This window comes from Eptatretus burgeri, chromosome 12, assembly GCF_056783735.1.
Source record: "Eptatretus burgeri isolate ZD-2024b chromosome 12, Ebu_testis_v1, whole genome shotgun sequence".
In the NCBI taxonomy this organism is placed as follows: Eukaryota; Metazoa; Chordata; class Myxini; order Myxiniformes; family Myxinidae; genus Eptatretus; species Eptatretus burgeri.
In genome coordinates, this window is record NC_140972.1 from 90,891,144 (window position 1) to 90,903,369 (window position 12,226).

A 12,226-nucleotide genomic window follows, 5' to 3' on the forward strand; every position below is an offset into this window, starting at 1 on the left:
TTGATTTGGAAGTCGTTAATTTTTCGTTAATTATATATATTTCCTTCTGTTAGCAATATTTCGAAGAAGCTCTCCGATCTTGTGACTCGTTGTTTTCAAGACTAATGCTTGCTATGTTCTCCCAACATTGTATTTTCAAGCATTTGTTTGTATTTTGTAGCATGCTTTCTTTGTGTAGAATAGTGGATTAAATCAACAGGACGTTGATTAAGGTATGCTGACTGCTGTTGGAAGCAAGGAGAAGCTGATGCTTCGGGCTTAACCCTCCATTGGAGCAAAAGAGTACCTCTGTGAGGGACAACCATGTCTCGATGACATGGCTATGGATCCCTAATCTGTGCCACTGTTTAAGTAGGGACACTGTGTGTTGGGGAATCTTAGGAGACTCTTTGGGAGGTGGTCTCCCAGTCCCTTTTTGGACTCTATTCTGAGAGCGGGTCCCACTGGGGTTTTAGCCTCTGTCTCCAAAGGGAGGGGGGAGGAGGTGGAGGGGGAGGGAGTTTTTTTTTTCCAAGTTCTATTGGTTCCCTTCCAAAATTGACAGTGAGTATTCCAAGAGGAATCCTCACTCCAACTCTCCTGCCCTGCCATTGGTGGCTAAGGTTGCCCTTGTACCTCGAACTGCAGGCTTTGGCCAGTTTCCCTGAGGGGACAAAGCAGGAGTGTCGAACCATGAGCGGGTGTGCACTCCACGTGGGGGATCATTGGGTCATTCCGGCTCTGGAGACTCCATTCTCCATTCGGGCGGAAGGGATCCCCACTCTGGCGTTCATTGTTTTGGTCTCCAAAGGAAGTGGGGGTGGGTAGGTGGGGTGAGGGGTTACAGTCCTCGCAACCTCTTGGCAGCAAGGGGCTAGGGGGCATAAATACCCAGTCCAAGCTTCTCTTTGACTCTAAGAGAGTGTTAATGTCTGTGACGTCAGCTTCTGCTTACTTCCCACGGTGGTTAGCATACCTCAGCCGATGTCATGTTGATGTCGTTCATCATTCTACCTGTCCGCTGACATAGATCAACACTAATTTTCATCAGCAAGATAAGTTATTCATTCGTTGTGTCGTCTTTGGAATTGGAGATCCTGTTTTTATTTTTATTTTTAATTTTATTGGTGATACCAGGCAGTATTCCTTATCTTAGTTGAATATTTTAATTTTTCTCTGTATTCCACCCTCCCTTCCCACCCGGAAATAATATTTTGTAGAAATTCCAAGACGTGTCTGAAGCTTATAAAGTTCTTACAGCAAATTCGGGGCATCCAGAAGAATTTGTAAGTGGAATCCATTTACCATTTTGTTTTTCTTTATGCTATGTCTGTCCTCCTCAAAAAATCATTTCAGGAAATTGACATTTAAAATAGATATAGAGCCAATGATTTTCCTCGATCGCAGAAAATGGACAGAATTCATGGAATCGATAACTTTAAATGGAAAACAACCTGACACGAAAAAAACAAACCTGATTAAGTAAATTACAGAAAAAACAATCTGATGAGGTGAAATTAGAAATACAATATTCACTACATTGTCTGATTTTTGCATAGGTATGCAACTCTCCACAGACTTGCTTTTCACGGCGCAGGTGCCACAATGGAGTTTTTTTTTTTTTTTTTTTTTTTTTTTCATGCAGACGTTGATGACCCACCATCCGCCCTCCAGCCTCCAACTATTCCCCCCCCCAACCCCCAACTATCCCCCCTCCCTCTCTCCAACCTCCAACTATCTCCCCCTCCCTCTCCCCAACCTCCAACTTTCTCCCCAACCTCCAACTTTCTCCCCAACCTCCAACTTTCTCCGCTCCCCATCTCACCACCCTCCAACTATCTCCACCCCCAATCTCCCCAACCTCCAACTATCTCCGCCCCGTCTTCCCAACATCCAACTATCTCCCCCATCTCCCCAACCTCCAACTATCTCCCCCCATCTCCCCGACCTCCAACTATCTCCCCCCCTTCTCCCCAACCTCCAACTATCTCCACTCCCCCCCCTCCCCAACCTTCAACTCCCCAAGAAACAGAAGCCACTCCCGAGAAAAAGGCACGTGACTGCATGTCTGGAGTTTGCAAAAAGGCACGTGAAAGTTGGAGCACGAGGCAAAAGACTATTTTGTCTGAAGAGACGAAAGTTAAACTCTTTGGCTTGAATGCTATGCACAACATCTGGCAGAAACAGAGCACAGCGTAACACCCATCGACCACCATCCGTACTGTGAAGCACGGTGGTGGCAGCATCGTCCGATGGGGATGCTTTTCAGTAGCAAGGACTGGCAGACTTGAGAGGATAGAGAGAACAAAGAATGGAGCCAAATATAGGAAAATCCTTCAAGAGAACCTGCTTCAGAGTGCAAAAAACCTTAGACTGCAGTGAAGATTTGAAAGTCCTTGAGTGGCCCAGCCAAAGCCCAGACTTGAATCCCATTGAGAATCTGTGGAAAGACTTGAAGATTGTTGTTCACCGACGCTCCCCATCCAACTTGACAGAGCTTGAACAAATCTGCAAGGAAGAATGGGAGAAAATCCCCAAATCCAGATGTGTAAAGCTGATCCAGACATACCCAAGAAGACCGGAAGCTGTAATCGCTGCCAAAGTCAAGTTGCTTCTACAAAGTGTTGACTCGGGGGGGGGGGGGGGGGGGGTGGACTGAATACTTATTGACGCAAGACATTTCAGCTTTTCATTTTTTAATTGGTTTGTAAAAAATTCTAAAAACGCGTTTTCATTTTGTCATTGTGGGGTATTTTGTGTAGATTGATGACAAAAAATTTAAATGGAATCCATTTTATATTCAGGCTGTAACACAACAAAGTGTGACAAAAGTCGAGGGGTGTGAATACTTTCTGAAGACACTGTAGGTCACTGTTTTGCTCGATCTTGCTTGTTCTCATAACCTCTGGCTCGAACTTCGAACCTTGCTCTTTCATTTCTCACAAATGCAGCGCATAGTTGCTGAACACCGTCATTTTGGGTGGGATTCCAACTTTCTCGTTTATGCAGTGCCCCCTTCAAATCTAGGTTCAGGAGTTTTGAATTTGACCAGGTTGCTGGCATATACAATGGTATCTTTTCAAATTGTCTTCTCTGAGATATTTAACATTCGCAGGCAGACAGGATGGATGGCTTGACATCCCTTCTGAAGGACGATGTACATTATGTTATGGCCTCCATGTAAAATACCACATTGATATTCCAGAGACAGGTGAAGAATAAAACCCAGACTAGACAGCTCAAGGGTGTCTATACTTCCTCTGAGATATCTGTCGGTGCTTGACCATGGTGAGATTTCCCTCTGAGAGACAATGCTTCAGGCTCAAAACAGCTGTCTTGGTTGATTTTGTTCTTGGTTGTGGACGGGAGATTAGCAGAGATCGTGGTGAACGGAGATTGAACAAAATTGGCTTCTTTGCTGGAATAAAGGATGAGATTGAACAGACCGAGGAAGTTGGTTCCACAGGGAAGATTAAAGATGAACAAATGAGTGTAGGTAAGCATTGAGTTTGGACTTTGACCACCAGAAGTTTGTGGGGTTGGGGGGGGCGTGATGAAAAGAGGCGTTGGAAGATAGAAATCACGCACCTGGCTCCAATGTGAAAGTAATAGGCCCCAGAGAATCATTTTCGTCACGGAAGGTTCCAATGATTTTTGAAGGCCTTTGTTTTCATCGCGTCAAGCTGACTGAGCAAGGTATGCAGCTGGAGCACCAGATCAAATGGGATAGCAGTACTCCATCAAGCTGTGGATGAAGGCCTTGTAGGTGGATTGGAATTCAGATGTGCCAAGGATAGACTTTGTACTATGGAGGATGGTCAGTCAGCAACTGGCTTTGGAGGCAAACGTAGATATGTGATTTGCTCAAGAAAGGTCATGGCTGATGGCGAGGCTCAAAAATTTGAGTGACTTATTCTCTGATGTAAACGTGAAAGCCTTGTGTCAGTCATTCACGATGTGTGCTTCATCATTGTTTCATTTCTATTTCAGGAAGAGATGCAACTTGCTTTAATACGTCTCCTGAAGGGTGACTACTTTTGGTTTATGCACTTTGCCAATTCCGATGACGATTATGGTGAGTGCGTGCTGCTTGGAATGGGACTTTGGGTTTGGAACCATGACGAGATTCTCCCAGTAATATTTGATTTTTGTCCTGTTGATTAATGTTGTTTTTTGTTACTCTCATTATGAGCACATCTGGAACGTAGTTCCGGGGAGTTTATAGGATGGCGCCTCATCCGTCCGTCCGTCCACAAATACTTGCAACCTCTTCTCTGAAACTACACATTTGATTTCGATGAAACTTTACCACAACATTCATCACCCAGTATGTAGCAAGGTTTGTTCATGGCATGAAAAAAAAAATCGGATCCTAACGGGGTCTAGGAATGGAGTTTACGGGGGGTTGCCCCCACGAAAGAGGTATTTGCTTTATTCGCAAACGACATGCACAATTCCGATGAAACTTGACCACAACCTATATCAATCAGCCATGATGTATCAAAGTTTGTTCATGACATTTTAAAAAAACGTCATCTGGGGAGTCAACGGGGGGAGGTTGGGTGTGGTGGGGGGGGGGGGGGTTACCCTCTAAATAAGTATTTGCTTTCTTCTCAGAAACTACACACACAATTCTGATGAAACTTGACCACAACCTACATCAATCACCCATGATGTATCAAAGTTTGTTCATGACATTAAAAAAAAATGTCCAGAACTGATGTATGTCCGCCCAAAATACGTATTGGCGATAACATCGGTTCATTGGTACATTTTGTTAACTGGTAGAGTCCCCGCTTGACGGGAGATCTTGTTTCAAGCATGCAATGCGTTCTTCTGATGCATACCTTTATTTGGGTGGTGTATCGGCAACTGACAGCTCTGTATACGCCAAAAAAAATAACCTGGGTTATGCACCTGAAGCAAAAACATACCTCCATACAATTCAAAACATCTCTGAACTGGAAAACGTTGAGACAGGAATACTGCACTGTAAATGATGGAGACTTGTAATACCTTCCCTCACTGGGAGGCGGGTCGACACGATACACATTTATATAGAGAATTGGGGTTATGCTGATCCTCTGTACCAAGGCTGGATGTAATTGGCCAGAACTGTAGGAGAAGTAGCCCGACAAACCCACAAGCAAACACAAACACTGTGTTTGTTCCGTGAATTATATGAAAGATTCCGTCACACGTTGACTTCCTCCTCAGTATCATTATTCAACCAGGTGAGTGCCTAGGTGTATTGCCGCTATTTTTTAAAATTCTTTGCTGTCGGTAAAACAGTGTTCTGCGGTTTAATTAATGATGGTGTGAGGAAACCAACCCAGATAGCAGTTCCTTTTCATTTTGTTTGTAACTTCCAAAAGTTTTTGTTCCTGGATGTATTATGAGAAACAGTGCTCACTTTGGTGCATAACCTTCATCCTTTTCTTTATATATTCATGGCTCACACAGTCTTTGAAAGTGTATGAAAGTCCTGAAAAAAAAAATGAGAAAGCGCTCTCCAATTCTGGGGAGTCTGAGAAAACTTGTCCGCGTCCTTGAAACTCCTGGAAAATTGAGAAAATTACACAAATATAAATGATCTGCAATGCCCCCGTCAGACAGGGTGAAGAGCACATTAACGGAATTGTTAATTCCACTGAAAGAGAATGTTATCAATTTTAGCTTCTCCCAGGGATTTACCAAAGCCAAGCCAAAATGGTTTCTGCATCACGCTTAAATTGTGCAAGTGTTCACAGAAACTCCTGATTAAGCAGGAAGTCGGTGACTTCGCATAAGCACTCCTGGTTGTAAAGGGAAAGGAAGATAATTTGAAGAATGTGAGTTGCAGGGTCTGTGAAAACGCATTAAATATCCAGAATATGGGAGAAAGAGCACTTGGGAATCACATGAGAGGTAAAGAGCTCCAAAGCGTGCATGGTGTCACATGCTAATGCAAATGATCGTTTCAACTCTCGTATCGTGGAATGTTTTGGATCCTGGACAGGTATTTATAGTTCAGTTGTATTTTGTGTATATGTATCGTCTGGCTTCCCAAATGTAATCCAAACATTCATCTCTATTGATTTGTTCAGTCAAAAAAAAAAACGCAGTACCTTGGATGATTGATTTTTTTACCCTCGCCGAAGGAGAGGGTATTGCATTCGGGTTTGTCTTTGTCTGTCTGTTTGTCCGTGCAGAACATTAGTGTTTTCCTCCCCAACCGTTTATCGGATTGGGACAAAATTTTCACCATCGGAACAATTACTCATGTAGAATGTTTTATTGATTACTCTGACATCATAGGTCACGTGTTGTGGCAGCCATGTTGGAAAAACGTTAAAACTTTGGACCTCTATCTGAAACCGCACCGAGGAAAAAAAAAAAAATTGAAACTTGGCACATGCCAAGTACTCCTTCTGGGGAATAAATGTTTTTTATGACGTCATAATTGCATATGTAGAACGTTACATCTGATTTGTATGAAATTTTTTGATTGTCATCTAATGATAAAATGGTCCATAGAAAAAAAATTGATGATATCAGTCATGTGATTTGGCAGCCATATTGTTCCCCCCCCAACAAAAATAAAAACTTCAAGAATCTTCTTCCCTAAAGTGGCTGAACAGATCGAGGCAAAACTTTACACGTATGATCGCCTATCTATGAGGAACAAAAGGTTCATACACGTGATGTCATCGGTAACATGGCTTTGCAGCCATACTGGATTTACACTATAATTTAAATAAAATTTTCTCCAGAATGGCTGTCCAGATCAAGGGGAAACTTCATACAAATGTTCTCCAAGTCTTGGGGATTTCAGCATATGCATGCACAAATAATTGATGTCACAATGTCTGGCAGCCATATTGGATTGAGGAAAAAAATCTTTTAAATTTTTTTCCTCTTGAACCACTTAATCGATCGACGTGAAACTTCACATTTAAGAATCTGATCTGGTATATATTTTAAACTTCAACCTGATCGGACGCATGTTCTGGTAACCAGAATTATTTATTTTTTGATGTGGTTAAATTTATTTATTAATTAATTTTTTTGAAGAAGGCTCACTTGGCTGTGCATTGATGGGTTTGAGGGTAGAGGAGTAGCAGCTGAGCGAGGAGAGGTGGGGGGAGAGCGAGGATGGCGGGGGGAGAGCGAGGATGGCGGGGGGAGAGCGAGGAGTGACGGGCGGGGGAGAGCGAGGAGTGGTCGTGCGGTCGGGGGAGCGAGGAGTGTTTGGGCGCGGGCGGGGCGGGGGAGAGCGAGGTGGTCGGGCGAGGGGGCGGGAAGAGCGAGGAGTGGTCGGGCGAGGGAGGGCGGGGGAGAGCGAGGAGTGGGAGGGCGGGGGAGAGCGAGGGAGTGGTCGGGCGAGGGAGGGCGGGGGAGAGCGAGGAGTGGGAGGGCGGGGGAGAGCGAGGAGTGGGAGGGCGGGGAGAGCGAGGAGTGGGAGAGCGAGAGGAGTGGGAGGGCGGGAGAGCGAGGAGTGGGAGGGCGGGGAGAGCGAGGAGTGGGAGGGCGGGGAGAGCGAGGAGTGGGAGGGCGGGGAGAGCGAGGAGTGGGAGGGCGGGGGAGAGCGAGGAGTGGGAGGGCGGGGGAGAGCGAGGGAGTGGGAGGGCGGGGGAGAGCGAGGAGTGGGAGGGCGGGGGAGAGCGAGGAGTGGGAGGGCGGGGGAGCGAGGGAGTGGGAGGGCGGGGGAGGCGAGGAGTGGGAGGGCGGGGGAGAGCGAGGAGTGGGAGGGCGGGGGAGAGCGAGGAGTGGGAGGGCGGGGAGAGCGAGGAGTGGGAGGGCGGGGGAGAGCGAGGAGTGGGAGGGCGGGGGAGAGCGAGGGAGTGGGAGGGCGGGGAGGAGCGAGGTGGGAGGGCGGGGGAGAGCGAGGAGTGGGAGGGCGGGGAGAGCGAGGAGTGGGAGGGCGGGGAGAGCGAGGAGTGGGAGGGCGGGGGAGAGCGAGGAGTGGGAGGGCGGGGGAGAGCGAGGAGTGGGAGGGCGGGGAGAGCGAGGAGTGGTCGGGCGGGGGAGAGCGAGGAGTGGTCGGGCGGGGAGAGCGAGGAGTGGTCGGGCGGGGGAGAGCGAGGAGTGGTCGGGCGGGGGAGAGCGAGGAGTGGTCGGGCGGGGGAGAGCGAGGAGTGGTCGGGCGGGGGAGAGCGAGGAGTGGTCGGGCGGGGGGAGAGCGAGGAGTGGTCGGGCGGGGAGAGCGAGGAGTGGTCGGGCGGGGGGAGAGCGAGGAGTGGTCGGGCGGGGAGAGCGAGGAGTGGGCGGGCGGGGGAGAGCGAGGAGTGGTCGGGCGGGGGAGAGCGAGGAGTGGTCGGGCGGGGGGAGAGCGAGGAGTGGTCGGGCGGGGGAGAGCGAGGTGGCCGGGCGGGGGAGAGCGAGGGGTGGTCGGGCGGGGGAGAGCGAGGAGTGGTCGGGCGGGGGAGAGCGAGGTGGTCGGGCGGGGGAGAGCGAGAGTGGTCGGGCGGGGGAGAGCGAGGTGGTCGGGCGGGGGAGAGCGAGGTGGTCGGGCGGGGGAGAGCGAGGTGGTCGGGCGGGGGGGAGCGAGGAGTGGTCGGGCGGGGGAGGGAGAGCGAGGAGTGGTCGGGCGGGGGAGGGAGAGCGAGGAGTGGTCGGGCGGGGGGGAGAGAATATTACTGAATATTTTCATCCCAGTGGTTTCTGGACATCGGTGTGCTGTCATCGTTCTTTTCAAGTTACGACTAATAGATTAATAAAAAATTGGAATATTTATCAGAATTGCTAAAATGTATTGTTTGACATTTGATTCGTTTTATATTCTCTATTCATTCTATTTTTTTTTTCTGTTTTATATTTGGTTTATGTTTTCTATTCCCTCTATTCATTGTTTTTCATTTTCAATTTTCTCTTTGGTTTTTATTTTTTATTTTCTATTCTTTCTATTTATGGTATTTGTTTTCTAATTGTATTTTCTAGTCATTCTTCCTATTTATTCTTTCTCTTCTTTTTATTTGGTTTCTCTTTTCATTTTCTATTCTTTCTGTGAGGATAGTTCTGTCTTTCTGTTAGGCCCTTTTTCGCATTTTCGCCTCGGGGTCAAGGTTACAGGGTCATCAAGTGCAAAATGACCGATTGGTTGAATGGCCTAAAAGGAAACATCGGACGGCTCTAATGCACAATGGGTTTCATTGGGATGATTAAGAAGATTTAATTCGACCAACTAGTTTCTCGTTACCTCTGTCGTCTGGCCCTGTTTATTGGGCAACACGAGGTCCGCTGACTTCAACACGGCTTCGCGCGGTTTTTTTAAGTTCAATTTAAATTTTGTTTTCACTTTCTGTAGTCGCTAAGGTTGTTTAACACTCGGTTGCATCAAGTTTTGTGAAAATTGAATGTTTATATCCTCGGTCTGTGTGGAATACATTGCAGCGAGGGGAAGCTTCCATGGGCTTCCATCCGTTTCCATGACATATAACGAGGCTGTCTTAAGTTCTAGTTGATTTCTGTTTTCACTTTTGGGACCTTCCGGTGTTGCTACACGTTTAATGAATATAATTTTCATGCAAATCCGCTCAGAAACATACTCTTCATGAGGAAAACATATCGATTCAAATTAACCGTGAGACTGGAAGGGACACCACATGCTTTTCATTCACTTCTTCACCTGGTGACCTATCCTCCTGCGGGACTACTTATTGGTAGCGTCTGTGAGGTTAATGTTTATATTTTAGATGGTTTGGGGATGTGCTCTACAAGTATCTAAAAGAATTCCGGTGAAAAACGGACGTTTTAAGATTTTGTTCGGGTGTTTCATCCGACGGCGAGCTGGCTGGTCATGTGATGACGTGCAGGCAGCGAGTGATTGAGCTTCTCGGTGGTCCCAGGGTCCTTTTTAGTTGGGGTCCAGCTCTGTCCTGGACACAGTCATTAAATGCACACACTCAGAGTATTTATTTCACGGCCATCAATGCGGGTTTGAAAATTGTATAATGATGTTGGGAATGATTCCTAGAATATGGAGATTTTTGCTTCGAGCGGCCTCACGCGTTTATTTTAAATTCAATTTGAATTCTGTTTCCCCTTTCCGTCGTCCTTAAGGTTGATTAACACTCGGTTGCATCAAGTTTTGTATCCGAGCTGACCATCAAACCCGCTCGGGTGTATTTTTTTGGTTGTTTGTTTATTTGTTTCTTTTTAATTTCTATTTTTGTTTTTTATTTTCAAAAAAAAATTATATTGACTATTAATTTTTTTATATGTATGTATATATATATATATATATATATATATATATATATATATATATATATATATATATATATATATATATATATATCTGTTTTCTGTTTGCTGTAATTTTCTATTTGATGCATGTAACTTGATGGATTGTTCTTTGATTTGTCTTTGGTTTTCACATCTTTCTTGTCCTTTCATTTTAGATGAATTTAGTGATGACGGCTCTGAAGAAGAACTCGATAATTGCTTCAAAACAGGGGCTGGGTTTAGAGGAAACCGTGCTGTCAGAAATTTATATACTCAACCAGCACCGTCGAAGGACGCATCTGCTGATAAACTATCATACACTGCAGAGGTGAGATTTTAGTTGTACATTCTCAAAACATAGGGTTGAACTTAACATTATTTTTTCCATTGTTTCTTATTTTGAAATCAACATAATGTTTTGTTGTAAAGATAGTGGAAAATGCATTTAAGCACATTTCATTGAATCTCTTGTCTTTATAACATCTCATTCAAAATGAGTTCCTTTTGAACTGAAATATAATTTTAGTTTTGATCTCTCACCCTCTAAGGTCTTCGTACTCTGACATGTTTGTTAGCTATCCTCTATTTTTACCTCCCCGCCACCCCCCCCCCTCCACTCCAGAAGGAAGGGAAGAGGTTTCGGTAAAAAATAATGAGGGAGACAGTTGGAGTCTGGTTACGTGGCAAGATTTTTGTGGTTTCACTTTTCTCACCGCTTATTCGCTTATGCTTGAAGTTCACGGCTATATATTTTCAACATTTAATATTGTGAAAATGTTATCATTCCAGGCTTTATTTCAAAGAAACTGAGGCGTTCAGTAAAACGATCAATTTTTTTTTTCTATGCATTTCAGGAAGTGAAGAGAAGTGCAGACGAACTTATAAGGCAAGAAGAAATTGCGAAAAAGAAGGCAGAAAGACGAAAAGAAAAGAAGAAGGTTATGGATATACACTACCGGTCAAAGGTTCTAGAACATCCCCATTTTGCAGTTTTTAGTGAAATTTAAGCAGTTTAATGTTTCAATGTACTCTGAAATTAAAGCATAGAACAAATAAACAATTGTAGATAAAAAAGAAATCATGGACTCGTTTTGTTGAACAAAATTTGATTGAAATTTTTGACTCCTCAAAGTAGCCACCTTTTGCAGATATAACAGCCAAACATACTCGTGGCATTCTTTCTACAATGGAAATCAAATATTGTTCGGAAAGTTCTTCCCAACACTGTTGCAGAAGTTCCCACAAATATGTTGCACTTGTAGGTTCCTTTGCTTTCACCCTTCTGTCCAGTTCATCCCAAACCAGCTCGATGGGGTTTAATCTGGAGACTGTGCTGGCCATTCCATGATTTGAAGCCTACCATCTTGTTCTTTTCTTCTAAGGTAGTTCTGACATAGCCTGGAGGTATGTTCTGGGTCGTTATCTTGCTGTAGGATGAACCCCTGACCGACTAGGCATAGACCAGAGGGTAGTGCATAGCGCTGCAAATTGCTGTGGTGGCCCTTTTGGTTCAGGGTGTCAGTCACTCTGTGCAAGTCGCCGACTCTGGATCCAGCAAGAGCCCCAGATCATCACGCTTCCTCCATGTTTGACAGTTGGTGTCACACTGAGGAACCATCCTTTTGCCGACTCGACGGCGTACAAAAACCCTGCGTGATGAACCGAAGATTTCAAATGTTGATTCATCATTTTTTTTCCATCATTCATAAGACCTTCCAGTTTTCAGTAGTCCACTGGCGGTGCTTCATGGCCCAGGCAAGCCTCTTTTTCTTATTTTACCATCTTGGCAATGGCTTTCTTACTGCCACTCGACCTGTCAAACCTGCAGCTCAAAGTCTTCTCTTCACAGTTGAAACTGAGACTTCTTTACTTTGACCAGTGTTAAGCTGTCCTGTGAGCCACCTCTCACGCAAGCTGTTGACTCTCAGAAACTTGTCTTCTGATTGTGTTGTGGCTTTGGATCTGCCAGCCCTCTTCCTGTCAGAGTTTCCTCCAGTTTTGAAGTACCTTTTGATGGTGTGGGAAACTACTCACTGATACC

The 12,226-nt window shown here is 45.4% G+C and overlaps 1 protein-coding gene across 6 annotated transcripts in view; it reads left to right on the plus strand.

The window, feature by feature from the left end:
* The window catches only part of LOC147016124 (uncharacterized), a 51,066-nt gene that overhangs the window by 13,249 nt on the left and 25,591 nt on the right, over positions 1 to 12,226 (plus strand). For all 6 annotated transcript variants that reach the window (XM_085848858.1, XM_085848857.1, XM_085848859.1 and 3 more), the window contains 4 exons: positions 1,200 to 1,265; positions 3,970 to 4,054; positions 10,362 to 10,513; positions 11,040 to 11,123. In XM_085848858.1, coding sequence (XP_085704984.1) covers positions 1,200 to 1,265; positions 3,970 to 4,054; positions 10,362 to 10,513; positions 11,040 to 11,123 — 387 coding nt within the window. The remainder of the gene's footprint in view (positions 1 to 1,199; positions 1,266 to 3,969; positions 4,055 to 10,361; positions 10,514 to 11,039; positions 11,124 to 12,226) is intronic.